We start from the raw sequence: 17127 nt of genomic DNA, 5'->3' as shown, positions 1-17127 counted from the left end.
CCCCGATTGTGTCGGGGAGTCGGCGGGGCAAGAGGGCTTGACGTTAGAGAAAGGGCGAACCGCCGGAAGAGGAAGCAGCAGGCGCAGGGCTCACAGAAGGGCCGGGACCGCCAAGAGGAAGCAGCAGGACACCGGTAGGAGCTTCTACATGATGGGGGGGGGGTCGGGAGGCTGTGGGAGTGCGAGCGGTCCTTCAGGTTGGGGGTGCTAGTGCGGGTGGGAGTGCGTGCGAGCGGTCCTTCGGGGTGGGGGTGCGGGTGTGTGCAGTCCTGCGGAGGGGGGTGAATCGGACGTCGGGGGGGGGAACTATGTAAAAAAAATTTTATATAGCGCGCTCACGCGTATACCGCGCAAGGTTATGCACAGTTTGTAAAAACACGTATAACGCGCGCATTGTATGCGTGAAAATACGGTAAAAGAACTAGAAAGAGAAACTACCACACAAATAAATAAGTAAAAGAACTAGAAAGAGAAACTACCACATGTTTTCTTCCTCTTTTAGAAACATTATGCCTGGAATCTGATTTCCAGCCATTTGGACTTTTCTGTAGTGTTGATCCTTGTCTGTACCGGTGGACATGGACATTGACATCGAATAGCGTCATTGACATATCTAGCATCGAGTCTAATTTGATGCATGCCTCTCGCCGATACCATCGTTCTTTGATGCAGGCTGTCATTTTCTGAAGCGTATCGCCTATTGAGGCTACCCTGTTTTGACACCTGCTGCACCTTCTGTACCAGCTAGCGGCATACGGTACTGGTGTCGCCTCTTCATACATTGACAATGCATCAATTCATTTTTTTTTCTTCAGCGTCAAAGGAGCTACATAGAGTTAGCCTCAACAGCATTGTAGGTACTGGTGCATGATCCAATGGTATCGGTGCACGCTCAGTACCGGCCCATGCTAAATGTAGCTTATATAGGCAAAGGGTACCAACTCCAATCTTTTCATGCAGCATCGATGAACATCGAGCTATTAAGGGAACATAATCACGTTATGATTTTCCTTTCCCTTGGCACCATCGATCCAGTGCTGTAGCTGCTGCATCGAAGGTACTGGCAATTGACCAAAAGGTACCAGTGCAGATCTTCAAGGAACAACTCAATGAGTTTTACTGAAGGGAGCTTGATAACACAAATTGCACTCGATACCAGTGATTACATTGCCTCTCTTGGTACCAGCCTAGCCTAAGTATAGCATTTTGATGCTGTATGGTATCAATGCCAGTTCTACACCGACACACTGCTATCGATGCTCTTCTAGTAGACATCAGCACTAGAGAATGACACGGTGACGGTTTACCCGCGGCCACCGCATTTAAGCCGCGGGTCACCGCCGAAAACGGGGAAGAAAAATAGCAGTCGCTGCGGTGACGGGGACAAGGCCATTCACCGACCGCGGAAACGGTGAACAGGTTTGTCCCCGCGGGCCCTTCTAGGAACCGCTATTTCACCGTGCTCCTCATTTGTCATTTCAACCCTTCCTGCCAATCGCAGCAGAAGGGTACCCAACCCCTCCTGCCGGTCCTCCCAATGGCCTCCCCTAAGATCGCCGGCAGGAGGGTACCCAACCCCTCCTGCTGGACCCCCCCCAACGAACCCTCCCACCCCGGAACCCCCTTAGTCTTACTTTTCAAGTTGGACCGGACAGCTCCTCGCTCGTCTGGCCAGCAGGCCTGCCTCCGTCCAAATGAGGCGGGCCCGCCCCTCCCCTCCCCTCCCCTGCCTCCCAATGGCCTCCCCTAAGATCGCCGGCAGGAGGGTACCCAACCCCTCCTGCTGGACCCCCCCCCAACGAACCCTCCCACCCCGGAACCCCCTTAGTCTTACTTTTCAAGTTGGACCGGACAGCTCCTCGCTCGTCTGGCCAGCAGGCCTGCCTCCGTCCAAATGAGGCGGGCCCGCCCCTCCCCTGCCTAACCCACAGGATCCTAGGGCCTGATTGGCCCAAGCACCTAAGGCCCCTCCTATAGCGGGAGTGGCTTTAGGTGCCTAGACCAATCAGGCTCTAGGATCCTGTGGGTTGGGCAGGGTAGGGGCGGGCCCGCCTCATTTGGACGGAGGCAGGCCTGCTGGCCAGACGAGCGAGGAGCTGTCCGGTCCAACTTGAAAAGTAAGACTAAGGGGGTTCCGGGGTGGGAGGGTTCGTTGGGGGGGGGTCCAGCAGGAGGGGTTGGGTACCCTCCTGCCGGCGATCTTAGGGGAGGCCATTGGGAGGCAGGGGAGGGGAGAGGAGGGGAGGGGAGGGGCGGGCCCGCCTCATTTGGACGGAGGCAGGCCTGCTGGCCAGACGAGCGAGGAGCTGTCCGGTCCAACTTGAAAAGTAAGACTAAGGGGGTTCCGGGGTGGGAGGGTTCGTTGGGGGGGGTCCAGCAGGAGGGGTTGGGTATCCTCCTGCCGGCGATCTTAGGGGAGGCCATTGGGAGGACCGGCAGGAGGAGTTGGGTACCCTTCTGCTGCGATTGTCGGGAGGGCCGTTGGGGGGGTCTACAGGAGGGGTTGGGTGCCCTCCTGCCGTGATCGCTGGGGGGAGGGGAGACTTGCAGCCGTAGCCGCGGTCACTATGCTAATCACGGCAGCATTTAAAGTACATGTCGTGTTTGTTTTTGCATTGCTAGCCCCAGGGGTGGTGGAAGATTAGTGATTGAAAAACTGTATGAAAAATAACTATTTTAAATTTAGTGATCAAAATGTGTCAGTTTTGAGAATTTTTATTAATTAATTTTTTCTCTGCGTGTTTTGTTTTTGTATAGTTATTAACTAATATTTAACTAAGTTTTAAAGTTTTAAAGAATGTTTCCTTTATACGTAAATAAAGAAAAGTGAATGGGATTGCAGTGGCGGTGACGGGGCGGTGAATGGGGTGGCAGTGGCGGTGACGGGGCGGTGAAGAGGATGGTGAGACGGGGACGGGGCGGTGACGGGGTTGGTGAGACGGGGACGGGGCGGTGACGGGGATGGTGAGACGGGGACGGGGCGGTGACGGGGACCAATTTTTTCACCGTGTCATTCTCTAATCAGCACTCCCCATTGAAAACTTTAAAGAATACTTTTCAACACACCAATCCTGAAACATCTTATTTATTTAATTATTTCTATCCCGTCCTCCTGGGAGCTCAGAATGGGTTACAAGTAGAGAGTTGTGCGGGGACAGAAATTCTTCCTGTCCCTGCCAAAATCCCACCCGTCCCTGTGAGGAATAACACCCGTCCCCGCGAAGAATTCCCTCCGTCCCCACCCGTCCCCGTGAGGAATCCCCTCCGTCCACGCCCGTCCCTATAAACTTCAAAAATAGTTATTTCATTTAATTATGCTACTGAATTAAAGGCTCTGGAAGAGACCCATTTACAAATAATCAGAGACTTTATTAATTTGGAAATATTAATTGGGAAGAATACATACTTTGTAAACAGGTTTCTACCAGAGCCTCTAATGTAAATATAAAATATAAATACTCAGCTGATGAGAACTCCCGAGCTGTCAGCTGAGGACTTCCTTTGCAGTTGTCCGGGGGTCCCTTTTGCCAAGCTTGGCAGGCAGCAGTAGCGTCCCTGAGTCACAGATGCTGGCACCTCAGTGGCTCATGGATGCTGCCAGTGACTGCTGTGCTTGGTGGAGGGGAGTTCTGACCTTCTCTAGAGGTCCTTTGCTGGCGGTGCTTGGGGATCCCCACCAGTCACAGCAAGGGTCAGCAAGTATTTCCACACTGTAGAAATAAAACCAGAAATGCATTTCCTTTTCTTTTGAACACAATACAAAGATATCTGCTATATACATTTCCCAAAGCTAACATATTTTAGTCAATAAATTCCGTTTTTACCTTTGTCTGGAGACTTATTCCATAAAGTTGGTCCCAGTTTCTTTTTTCCGCTTTCTCATCTTCTGTAAATTCTTCTGTTGCTGTCCATTGGTTCCTCCTACTATGGTCCCACATTTATCCCTTTCTCATCTTTCTTGTCTGCCCACCAGCCCCATGCCCAACATTTCTCCTTCTATCACCCCTCTCCAGCACCATGCCACATCTCTCCCTCCATTCCCTTCACCACTAAGTCCAACATTCCTCCCTCTTGCATCCATTTCAATCTATCCCACTGTTCCCTTTCCACCACAATATTTCTCCCTCATCTGTACCTCACTCCCTCCCTATGACCAAAAATTCTCCTTTCTTCCATTCCCGTGTACACAAAAGGAGGAAAAATGGTTTACTCGAATATGTCGGGTGGCTTAATATTCAAGTGCCAGGCTCAGCTCAGCACCCAGCCCCCTCCCTGCCAGGCACTGCAGCCAGCCCTCTTCATGCCAGGCACTGCACCCAGCCCCCTTCTCTCCCTCCCCTGCAAGGCACTGCACCCAACCCCCTTCCCTCCCTCTCCTGTCAGGCACTGCACCCAGCCCCCTTCCCTCCCAGGCGCTGCACCCTGGCCCTTCTCCTTGAACTTTCCTTGTACCTCCTCTGCTGATCCCTGGTGGTCCAGAGGTGGTCAAGCTTTCTGTGCTCCTGCCCCGTTGCTAACTCGGTTGGAGGTGGCTGCTGCGAGACCAGGTTTCTTCAGCTTGGCGCTGAGCGGCTTCCTGACTGGCTTCTGCGAATTCTAGGGTCCTTTGTTCCAACTCATCAATTGAAGCCCATCATCACACTGTCGTACCATTTGTCAGTGGATGGTGCTATCTTTTGGAGTTAATCTCTTCAACCATATTGGCACACTTCTGGAATTATCTGCTGCCTTTTAAAGACCAGTGCCAGTTACTATTGTGAGCCATATTTGCCACTTTTATTAAACCAGTGATATGTATAATTGTATGTTCTATTTTTCATTTTTTAATAAACCCTGGACTTGCCGTGCATAGGCAATGATAACAGATAACACCTATCCAGTTATGCTGTTCACAGTGTTAAGAATATATCCCTGCTGCTATCTACAGGGTGTAATCTTCAGGATTTTTTTCTTTTATCTGTTCCTCCTTTACACACCACCATTTTGGGTTGAAAAATTGATTAGCTGGGATGTAGCATTTACAGTGCTAAATATCTTGCATGAGAATACATCCTGTGTATCTTGATGGAAACTTTATCCTCATGCTTACCTTGTGGCTTCCATTAGCTAGGAACGCTTTGTTTTTCTTAGTACAGCACAATAAAAAAAAAATATTGCTTGTTTAATGCGAGAAGCTGTGTGGAACTTGAATTCTTTCCCCATGGGGAGAGGCTTCTCTTTCTGGCACTGCTCTGCTGCAGCACACAGCCGACCAGAAGTCTTCCCGATGTCAGCGCTGACGTAGGAGGGAGGGAGGGCTTTGCTTAAGCCCTCCCTCTGATGTCGGCGCTGAGATCGGGAAGATTTCCGGTTGACTGTGTGCTGCGGCAGAGCAGGTAGGGAAAAGAAGATGAGCCTCGCGGCTCGAGTTGCTTCGAACCCCGCAGGATTCCCGCGACCCTAGGGGGCGTCCCCACGGGATCCCCGTGATCCGAAGGGGGAACCCGTGGGATCCCCGCCGTCCCCGTTCAGCTCTCTAGTTACAAGCGAACATTCAAAGGTTACATTAGACAATACGTTTTGACAATACAATAACTTGAGGATAAGCCTGGATGGTACAGTAATTTAAGGACAAGGCTGGGATAGGGGCATTCATAGGAGATTCCTGGGGAGATATTACAGTAAATTGGACCTGGGTAGTCGCCAATTAGTTACATTACATTACATTAGTGATTTCTATTCCGCCATTACCTTGCGGTTCAAGGCGGATTACATAGGAAGTTATCTGGACATTCCCAGAGGAAGTGTAGAGTAGAGCAGGTTGCTTCCGGGTATTGAGATGATTCCTGTAGTGATTAGTTTGCTTCCAAGTATTTCTTAAATAGCAGAGTTTTTATTTCTTCTCTGAAAGTTTTGTAGTCTGGGGTTGTGATCAGTAAATTGGAGAGTTGGCGTCTAGTTTTGCCACCTGTGTGGCTAGTAGGTTATTGTACAGTTTTTTTAGTTTGATGTCTCTGATTGGAAGGTGCGTGAATGGTGTGTGGGTTTCCTGTGTCTGGTTGTGGTAGTTTGAATTAGGCGGTTGTTCAAGTAGGCTTGGCTGTCTCCATTTATGGTTTTAAATAGTAGACAGTAGAATTTGAATAGTATTCTTGTTTGTATTGGGAGCCAGTGTGAATCGAGGTTTGCTGCGGTGATGTGATCATGTTTCCTCAGTGAATAGATAAGTCTCAATGCTGTGTTTTGTACTGATTGTAGATGCTTTATCATGGTTGTGGGGCAAGGGAGATAGAGGATGTTACAGTAGTCTAGAACAGTGGTTCCCAACCCTCTCCTGGAGGATCACCAGGCCAGTCGGGTTTTCAGGATAGCCCTAATGAATATGCTTGAGAGAGATCTGCATATAATGGAGGTGCCAGGCATGCAAATCAGCTCCATGCATATTCATTAGGGCTATCCTGAAAACCTGACTGGCCTGGTGGTCCTCCAGGACAGGGTTGGGAATCACTGGTCTAGAAGACCTAGGACTAGGGACTGGACAATGAGCTGGAATTGTTTTATGTCACAGAATTTCTAAACTTGCCTTAGGTTTCTCATGTCCATGAATGATTTCTATATTGTTTTGTTTATTTGTGGTTGCATGGTATAGCATCTGTCTGTCATAATTCCCAGAAGTTTTAGAATGGGTTGAATGGGGTAAGTGATTGAGTTTATAACTAGGTTTGTTATGGTTGAGGTTTTATGATTTTCGAGAAGTATGAATTTTTTTTTTCTGAGTTCACTTAAGTTTGCGATCTTTCATTCATGTTGCTACTGTTTCTAGTGTTCTGTGTAGTGTGTCTGTCGCAGGTGTTGGTTGATCAAAAGGAAGGAGAATGGTGATGTCGTCTGCTTAGCTATAGGAGGGTAAGCCTAATTTGACTAGGCAGGTGACTAGGGATGCACTGTAGCAATTGAAGAGTGGGGGATAAAGGGGATCCTTGGGGAACGCTGCAGGGGTTGGACCATGGTTCTGATTTTTCTTTGTTTTTACTCTTAAGTCTTGGGTTGTAGGAATCCTTGAAACCATGTGTGTACTTTACCTGTGATTCCTATTGTGTCTAGTGTTTGTAGAAGGATGTCATGTCCACCAAGTCAAATGCTGCAGAGAGGTCTAGGTGTTGTCTATCTGTGTCTAGGAGGGAACCTAGTAGTGTCTCTGTGCTATAATTGGTTCTGAAACCAGATTGTGTTGGGTGGAGTAAGTTGTGGTTTTCTAGGTAGTTGGTGAGGAGTTTCGCTACGAGGCCTTCCATTAGCTTGACATAGAGTGGTATTGAGGCTATGGGTCTGTAGTTAGATAGTTGATCTGTCTCTCCTTTAGGGTCTTTTAGGATCAGGGTGAAGATGATTTCACTGAGGTCTTGTGGGACAAGGCCGTCTGTGAGTATGGTTTGTATCCATTGTAAGAGGAGAGCACGGAATTTGGGACTGGAGGTTTTTAACAGGTATGGTGGGCTTTTCAACATCTGCTTCACGACCAAGTAGTCCTCATTCGGACGGACAGCCAAGTCGCCATGTATTATATCAACAAACAGGGAGGGACGGGGTCTGCCTCCCTTTGTCAAGAAGCTCTGAAGGTTTGGGACTGGGCAATCCGCCACAACACCTTCCTCAAAGCTGTCCACATTCAAGGGACAAAAAATTGTTTGGCGGACAACTTGAGTCGTCTACTGCAGCCTCGCGAATGGACACTCCATTCCTCCCCTCTTCATCACATTTTTTCACAGTGGGGAATGCCTCAGATAGACCTTTTTGCAGCTCCCTACAACTACAAACTGCCTCAATTCTGCTCCAGGATATACTTTCCTCATCGCCTCAAGGCAGATGCTTTTCTTCTGGAATGGACAAATCTCTTCCTCTATGCATTCCCTCCATTCCCTCTCATTCTCAAGACTCTGGTCAAGTTGAAAAACGATCATGCCACCATGATTCTAATTGCTCCTCAGTGGCCCAGACAACCTTGGTACTCCCTTCTACTTCAACACAGGAGGGAGCCATACCTTCTACCAGTTTTTCCTTCTCTGCTTACACAGAGTCAAGCATCTCTGCTTCATCCTAACCTGCAGTCTCTACACCTGACAGCTTGGTACCTCTCAACATAACCCCTCTTCAGTTTTCTCAATCTGTAAGAGATGTTTTAGAAGCTTCTAGGAAGCCTACCAGTAGACAATGCTATCACCAAAAATGGATTAGATTTTCTATGTGGTGTTTTTCTCACGATATGGAGCCTCAACATTCCTCCTTATCTTCTGTTTTGGACTACCTTTTGCACTTATCCAATTCTGGCCTCAAGTTTACATCTATCCGAGTCCATCTCAGTGCAATTGCGGCTTTCCATCAGCCTATTGAAGGGAAACCCTTCTCTGAAAAGTCCTTTCATGAATCTGGAAACCACCGGATAAGCAATTTCAAACCTCCTCTCAAACCGCCTCCTGTGGTTTGGGACCCCAATGTTGTCCTTGCTCAACTCATGAAGCCTCCATTTGAACCAATTGATAAGGCTCATTTGAAGTATCTCACTTGGAAAGTGGTGTTTCTCATAGCCCTCACTTCTGCTCGAAGAGTCAGTGAGCTGCAAGCTTTAGTTGCTGACCCACCATTCACAGTGTTCCATCATGACAAGGTGGTTCTTCGTACTCATCCAAAATTCCTCCCTAAAGTGGTCTCGGAATTTCATCTCAACCAATCCATTGTTCTTCCAGTGTTTTTTCCAAAGCCTCATTCTCATCCTGGAGAAGTTGCTCTTCATATTCTGGACTGTAAACGTGCTTTGGCCTTCTATTTAGAACGCACCAAATCACACACAACTGCTCCTCAATGTTTTGTCTCCTTCGATCAAAATAAGTTGGGACATCCTATTTCTTAAGTGTACCATCTCCAACTGGATGGCGGCTTGTATCTCTTTCTGCTATGCCCAGGCTGGATTACCCCTTCACAGTAAAGTCACAGCCCATAAAGTCAGAGCCATGACAGCTTCAGTGGCTTTCCTCAGATCTACACCTATTGAGGAAATTTGTAAGGCTGCTACTTGGTCCTCGGTTCATACTTTCACTTCTCACTATTGTCTGGATACTTTCTCCAAACGGGATGGACAGTTTGGCCAAACAGTATTACAAAATTTATTCTCCTAAATTGCCAACACTCCCACCATCCCATTCTGGTTAGCTTGGAGGTCACTCATATGTGAGAATACCTGCCTGCTTGTCCTGGGATAAAGCACAGTTACTTACCGTAACAGGTGTTATCCAGGGACAGCAGGCAGCTATTCTCACAACTCACCTCACCCTGGTTGGCTTCTCTGCTAGCTATCTGAACTGAGGAGACTCGCCCTACGCTGGGCTGGAAGGTACTCGCGCATGCGCTGTGCGGGCGACTCGAAACTTCGAGTTTCTTCAAGCAAGTCTGCTTGTGAGGCGTCCGCATCTGGGCTCCATCGATGACGTCACCCATATGTGAGAATAGCTGCCTGCTGTTCCTGGATAACACCTGTTACGGTAAGTAACTGTGCTTTCTTGATGTAAGATGAAAAAATGAATAAAGAATTGGAAAAAAATAAAATCAAAAGAAGGATGAGAAAGAGGGCGATATTTGAGTGGACAAAAGGAGAAAAGTTGAAAGGGAAAAATCAATATGTTGGAGACAGGGACTGGAGCAAGAGGGAAGAGGAGAAAAAAAAAAATGGACAGCATACACCGGAAAGAGAATTAGAAAATAGACAAAATCAGAAAGAGAAACTAAAATGACCAGACAACAAAAGGTAGAAAAAAATAATTTTATCTTCTATTATTTGATTACAATATGTCAGGTTTGAAATATGTATCCTGCCAGAGCTGGTATTGGACAGCAAGTGTGACCTAGGACCTAAAAGAGAGGAAAAGTCTTATTTATTTTGTAGCCGGCGTGGGATTGGAGAGGTTGCATCCCTATACTTCTACTAAGACTAACTCCCTCTTTTGCTGGCATGCAGCATGGGTTTTGATGCTGGCGCAGGCGATTGATCCGACGCTCATAGAAGTCCTGTGAGCATCGGAGCCGCCACCGGCGCTGGGGCCCACACTGCGCGTCAGCAAAGGAGGGGATAAGTATCTTAATAAAAATTCCGGCCCACGACTTAACCTGCATTTTAGATTTCGACCCCTTATGTGATTTGAGTTTGACACCCCTGCTCTAGTGTGAAGCACTCGCCGCTGCCCCTGCAGCCCTCTCATGCCTCCGATCTGCTCTTAAACCGCATTTGTGGTTTTTTTGAAATTTGTGGGTGCTCCTGGAACGGAACCCCTGTGAATTTCGGGGGAGTACTGTGTACCAGTCTACAGGCTAACAGAAAATTAGCAGGTAAGAAACTAATTTTTCCTTTAAGTTGTTATGGATTTGTTCAAGGTTTGTTGCTTGGCTTTGGGACTGAACTACAGGGGGCTCTAAGTCTGAGGTGGGAGGAGCATGTGCTCAGAAAAGTGTTTGGATTTCTGAAACTCTTGGATTGCAGGAAGGGATGGAACACCTAGCATACTGAATCTTCCAGGGACTAACAGAAAGAAGATTATCAAAGGTGAAAACCTAATTTTCCATTAGCTCCTTATCCATTACTTTTACCGCATACAATTCAAACTTCTTCTGATTTACAAATGCATTCACTCTGAAGCTCCTCAATAGCTCTCCTCTCTATTTCTTCCTATACTCTTTCCCAGGAACTCCATTTATCGGGCAAGTCTCTTCTATCAGTACCGTTCTCCACTAATGCCAACTCCAGACTGTCCCTTCTCTCTTTCTGCACCATATGCCTGGAACAGACTCCCTGAATCTCTACGTCATGCTCCATCCCTGGCTGTATTCAAATCCAGGCTCAAGGCCCACTTCAAGGTTGATGCAACTCTTAACCCCACTCTCTGTAAAGCATTCATGCCTGAGGAACTCCCCAACCCCCTAATTGTCATATTTGTCTGTTGATTAGATTGTAAACTCTATTGATCAGTGAGTGACCTTGTCTTGAATGTTCTAATGTATAGCGTTGCATACATCTAGCAACACTATAGAAATTAGTAGTAGTAGGAAGGTGAATATTTTTTGTAATGTTGAGTTAGTGAAACTTGAAAGGGGAAGAGTGGAGTGATTTATAAACAAAAGTCAGGCAAGGGGTGCCCTTATTAACCTGCTATCAATTCTCTCTCTCTTTTAGGGGAGAGCCAAAGACATGGTATGGTGTTCCCTCCTCTGCAGCAGAACACCTGGAAGAGGTGATGAAGAAGCTCACTCCAGAGCTCTTTGAAAGCCAGCCTGATCTCCTGCATCAACTGGTGACTCTCATGAATCCCAACACACTGATGGCTCATGGTGTGCCAGTAAGTGCACACAGTCACCTTTCCTCCCATTTTACCACAATTAATCCTATCCCCCTGATTCTTTTACCTATCTGTAAATGTATTCCTTTCTGTACAATACTGCTAATACTTCAGTTTCTTCTTAGCCAGATCAATCCAGAATAATAAGTTATTATCCCAGGACAAGCAGGCAGCATATTCTCACACATGGGTGACGTCACCGATGGAGCCCACCAGCGGACAGCCTCGAAAGCAAACTTGCTTGAAGATCTTCGAACTTTCGAGTGCTACACCGCGCATGCGCGCATGCCTTCCCGCCCGAACTAGGGGGTGCATCTCCTGTGAAGATCCTCGGTTCGTTATTTTCCGCGGAGCCAAGAAGACGTTTTTTTTTTCTTCAGCTCTGCAACGAAATTTGCCTTCTATTCACCGCGGCTGTTTCTTTTCTTTTTAAAAGTTCGGTCGCTGTGTATCTCTTCTTTTCTTTTCTGGAAAAAAAAAAAAATTAAATTATACTTGTTTTTTTCTACCGCTCCTTTCGTCCGGTCGGTGAGCCTTGGGCCTAGGCCCAACCGCTCACTTCGTTCGACACGGACTTTATTTTTTCTATGTCCCGGCCTCTTACCGGGTTCAAGCGCTGTCGTCAGTGTAATTGGGTGATTTCTGTCACCGATCCTCACTGTCATTGTTTGCAGTGTTTGTGTTCGATCCATTCACCAGAAGACTGTCACCGCTGTTTCACTCTTACACCTCGAGCTTTTCGTCGAAGGTGTGCCCAATTTAGACAACTTTTTGGTGAGATGGAGCAACCTTCGGACAAAACCTCAGCTATAGTCCCAGCGGCGGCCCCAATCTTGAAGGCCTCGACTCCGATGTCATGGGAGTTCCGGTCTCGAAGGCCTCGACCTTGGCTTCGGTCGGAGCTTCGGTCTCGAAGGCCTCGACCACGACTTCCATTCCTGCACCGGCTTCGACGCCCTTCAAGGTCTCGACAGTGACCTCGGTGAAGACGTCCTCGGTGGGTAAGTCTCCTGTGTCTCTTTCAGGTGCTGTACCTAAGAAGCCACCAGAGTCCTCCTTGCGCCCTCCATCTAAGCGTGCCTCCAAGATAAGGGGATACTCACCTTCGAGATCGCCCTCTTTGGAGCGCACTGCTGCACCTATGAGGTCAGATCCTTCTGTCTTGGTGCCAATGCTCGAGGACATGCTCTAGTCCATCTTGACCACTCAGATATCCTCCATCGTGGCTCAGCTTGAGACCCAACTGGATCCTCCAGTCCTCGCATCTCGAGGCAGGTCTCGTGCTTCGAAGCGGTTGTACTCCAGTGATTCTTCATCTGAGTTGCCTCGTTCGAAGCACCACTCGAAGCATCTTGCTTCCAAGCTTCGTCGTGAGTTCTCTGTACTGCATTCTTCTCTGAATACCGAGACTTCCACCTCGAAGCACAGGTCTCAACTGCACTCTGCCTCGACCCGAAGTCCATCCAGGTCGAGGACTCCTCCTTCGAAACCGGCTCGCCAGGACACTTCTCCTCATTCTGTGCCTTGCACTTCGGGTACTTCTCCATCGCGGAGCTTGAAGCGAAAACATTCTATGACTCCACCTCACAGTGCAGCTTCTTCTGTGACCATGCATCTCGAGTCTGAACCAGTCTCTCAATACTCTAGGGAGGCTTCTCCTTCCTACTCGGCGGCTTCGAAGTCTCATAGTCCTTCTCCTGATGAAGCCTCTGATTCCAACTCAATTTCCTTTGCCAAGTTTGTGTTTGACAAGGGACAAGCTCTCAAACTGGACCTCCATTCAGACTCCAAATATACTCCTGAATATTTGGCAGATATGGAACTTTCTCATCCACCTAAAGAGTCTTTGAGATTGCCTATGACTCCAGTTCTCAAACAGACTTTCATTCGTAACATGGAGACTCCTTATTCCATCACTGCTATCCCATCTAAGCTGGAATCCCATTTTTGCACTGTTTCCTGTAAGGGATTTGAGAAGTCCCAACTCTCTCATCAATCCTTGGTGGTGGAATCATCTTTGAAGAAAGCCCATCCTTCCAAGATCTATGCTGCAGTCCCTCCAGGCAGGGAAGGTCGTACTATGGATAAGTTTGGTTGCCGTTTATACCAAAATTCAATGATGGCAAATCGGATTCTTAACTATAATTACATTTTCACCAATTATTTCAACCATTTTCTCAAATTGTTGCCTTCCTTTTATCCTATCCGGATGTTTCCAAGACACTTCTTTCTGAGTTCAAGCAAATCCTCAAGACTCTTTCTCAGTTGAGACTCTTCATGTTGCAAGCCTCATATGATGCTTTTGAATTGTCTTCCCGAGTCTCTGCCTTTGCTGTAGCCATGCGTAGGCTGGCATGGCTACGTATTGTTGACATGGATCCCAATCTCCAGGATCGTTTGGCAAACCTACCTTGTCAAGGGAATGAGTTATTTGATGACTCTATTGAAGCAGCTACTAAGCGTCTCTCAGAACATGAACGCTCTTTTGCTTCTCTCATTCGCCCTAAACCCAAGACTACACCAGCTAGGGCGTATAAAAAAACTCCACGTTGTTACCCTCAGAAAACGACTCCTGCTTTTTCCAGGACTTCACCTCGCCGTCCTCAGCAGCAGCAATGTCAACAGAAGTCATAAACTCCTGCTGCCACCAAGCCAGCTCAGTCTTTTTGACGTTCTCAGCTTGAGTATTCCAATCTCCCTATTTCAGAATTCTCCTCTTCCCATAGGGGGGTCGCCTGTCAACTTTTTATCATCAGTGGGAGCTCATCACCTCAGATATCTGGGTTCTTACCATCCTACGAGAGGGATACTCTCTTCGCTTGCTTCAGGTACCGCCAGATCACCCTCCAAGAGAGTGTCCTTCCAATCAGTCGCAACTTCCCCTTCTTCACGAAGCCCGGGATCTTCTTTGCCTTCGGGCTGTCGAGGAGATTCCTCTTTCCCAGTGGAACTTGGGGTTCTATTCCTGCTACTTTTTAGTTCCAAAGAAGATGGGGGATTTGCGACCTATTCTGGACCTCAGAGCTCTCAACAAATTCCTAGTCAAAGAGAATTTTCAGATGCTCTCTTTGCCGACCTTGTATTCCCTGATGGATCAGGGAGATTGGATGTGCTCGCTGGATCTCAAGGAGGCTTATACTCATATCCCCATTCATCCAGCCTTTCGCAAGTACCTCAGATTCAAAGTGGGGAATCTTCATCTGCAGTACAGGGTTCTTCCTTTCGGCTTGGCCTCATCCCCCAGGGTATTCACAAAATGTCTGGTGGTGGTAGCTGCAGCTCTTCGCACCCAAGATCTTCAAGTATTTCCAAACCTAGACGACTGGCTCATCAAGGCCCCCTCTCTTCCAGGGGTTATTGCAGCGACCCAACAGACTATTCTATTCCTCCAAAGTCTGGGGTTCCAGATAAACTTTCCAAAGTCTCAGTTAATCCCATCTCAATATCTCCAGTTCATTGGGGCAACTCTGAACACTGTCCACCTGAGAGCATACCTTCCACAACCACACCAGGATACCCTCATTTGACTTTGTCATCAGGTCTCTCGTCTTCCATCCATTTCTACACGGCAAATGATGGTTCTACTTGGTCACATGGCTTCTACAGTTCATGTGACTCCTTTTGCCAGACTTTCACCTTCGCATTCCTCAGTGGACCCTGGCATCACAATGGCAACAAGCCACGGATCCACCATCTCAACAAATTAAAATAACTCCTTTATTGCAGAAGTCTCTCCGTTGGTGGATGCTCTCTTCTAATCTTTCCAGAGGCTTGCTGTTCCACAGTCTTCCTCATCAGAAGGTTCTCACAACCGATTCGTCCGCCTACGCCTGGGGAGCCCATATCTATGGTCTCCGTACCCAGGATCTATGAACTTCAACAGACCGTCAGTGTCGTATCAATCTGTTGGAACTCAGAGCGATCTTCTATGCTCTCAAAGCTTTTCAGCATCTCCTCCACGACATGGTGGTTCTTGTTCAGACAGACATCCAAGTGGCCATGTATTATGTCAACAAACAGGGAGGTACGGGATCTCACTCCTCCTGTCAAGAAGCTCTGAAGCTGTGGCATTGGGCAATTCTTCACAACATCTTCCTCAGAGCTGTCTACATTCAGGGTCAACGCAACTGTTTAGCGGACAAATTGAATCGTCTTCTACAGCCTCACGAATGGACACTCAATTCTCCCACACTTCGTCAAATATTTGCCCGCTGGGGGACTCCCCAGATAGATCTTTTTGCGTCCCCCTTCAACTTTAAACTGCCTCAGTTTTGTTCCCGCATTTACACTCCTCAATGTCTCGAGGCGGATGTGTTTCTCCTGGACTGGAGGGCTCAGTTCCTTTATGCCTTTCCTCCATTTCCTCTGATTCTCAGGACTCTAATCAAACTAAAGTCAGAACACGCCACCATTATTCTGATAGCTCCTCGGTGGCCCAGACAACCGTGGTACTCCCTTCTACTTCAACTCAGCACCAGGGAGCCTCTGCTTCTGCCAGTTTTTCCTTCTCTGCTCACTCATAGTCAAGGGTCCTTGCTTCATCCCAATCTGCTGTCTCTACACTTGACAGCTTGGTACCTTTCTACATTACAGACTCTTCTCAATTTCCTCAGTCTGTTCAAGATATTTTACTTGCTTCCAGAAAGCCGTCCACCCGTCAATGTTATGGCCAGAAATGGACTAGATTTTCTACTTGGTGTTCCACACGTCAGCTGCAACCAATGTCTTCCTCATTGGCATTGGTTCTGGACTATTTGCTTCACTTGTCACAATCTGGACTTCAATCTACATCTATTCGAGTCCATCTCAGTGCTATCGTTGCTTTTCATCAGCCTCTGGAAGGGAAACCTCTCTCCGCACATCCCATGGTTTCCTGCTTTATGAAAGGACTTTTTAATGTTCATCCACCACTTAAACCGCCTCCAGTGGTTTGGGATCTTAATGTTGTTTGGCTCAACTGATGAAGCCTCCTTTTGAACCTCTTGACAAGGCTCACCTTAAGTATCTCACTTGGAAAACTGTATTCCTGATTGCCCTCATTTCTGCTCGAAGAGTCAGTGAGCTACAAGCGTTGGTTGCAGACCCACCTTTCACAGTTTTTCACCATGACAAGGTGGTCCTCCGTACTCATCCCAAATTCTTACCTAAAGTGGTTTCAGAATTTCACATCAATCAATCAATCTATTGTTCTGCCAGTATTTTTCCCAAAGCCTCATTCTCATCAGGGAGAAAAGGCTCTTCATACTTTGGACTGCTAACGTGCCTTGGCTTTCTACCTCCCAACGCACTCAACCTCACAGAACATCTCCTCAACTTTTCATCTCCTTTGATCCGAATAAGTTGGGACGTCCTATCTCGAAGCTTACCATTTCCAACTGGATGGCTGCTTGCATCTCTTTCTGCTATGCTCAGGCTGGTCTTAAGAACATAAGAACATAAGAAGTTGCTTCCACTGGGTCAGACCGAGGTCCATCTCGCCCAGTGGTCCGCTCCCGCGGCGGCCCATCAGGTCTGCGACCTGTGAAGTGGTTTCTGTCCACTTCTATAACCTACCTCAAGTTATATCTGTACCCTTCAATCCCCCTATCCTCCAGGAACCTATCCAAACCCTCCTTGAACCCCTGTACAGAGTTCTGGCCTACCACATCCTCCGGAAGCGCATTCCATGTGTCCACCACCCTCTGAGTAAAAAAGAACTTCCTAGCATTTGTTCTAAACCTGTCCCCTTTCAATTTCTCCGAGTGACCCCTAGTTCTTGTGGCTCCCC

The 17127-nt window shown here is 47.7% G+C and overlaps 1 protein-coding gene across 3 annotated transcripts in view; it reads left to right on the top strand.

Annotated features, from left to right (window-relative positions):
- KDM5C (lysine demethylase 5C) overlaps positions 1-17127 on the top strand; it is a 261961-nt gene that overhangs the window by 90363 nt on the left and 154471 nt on the right. For all 3 annotated transcript variants that reach the window (XM_033921375.1, XM_033921366.1, XM_033921383.1), the window contains one exon: positions 11198-11360. In XM_033921375.1, coding sequence (XP_033777266.1) covers positions 11198-11360 — 163 coding nt within the window. The remainder of the gene's footprint in view (positions 1-11197; positions 11361-17127) is intronic.

Source organism: Geotrypetes seraphini, chromosome 1 (genome assembly GCF_902459505.1).
Source record: "Geotrypetes seraphini chromosome 1, aGeoSer1.1, whole genome shotgun sequence".
NCBI classification, from domain to species: domain Eukaryota; kingdom Metazoa; phylum Chordata; class Amphibia; order Gymnophiona; family Dermophiidae; genus Geotrypetes; species Geotrypetes seraphini.
Note: the sequence above shows the minus strand (reverse complement) of the source record. Positions and strands in the feature narration are given on the sequence as shown.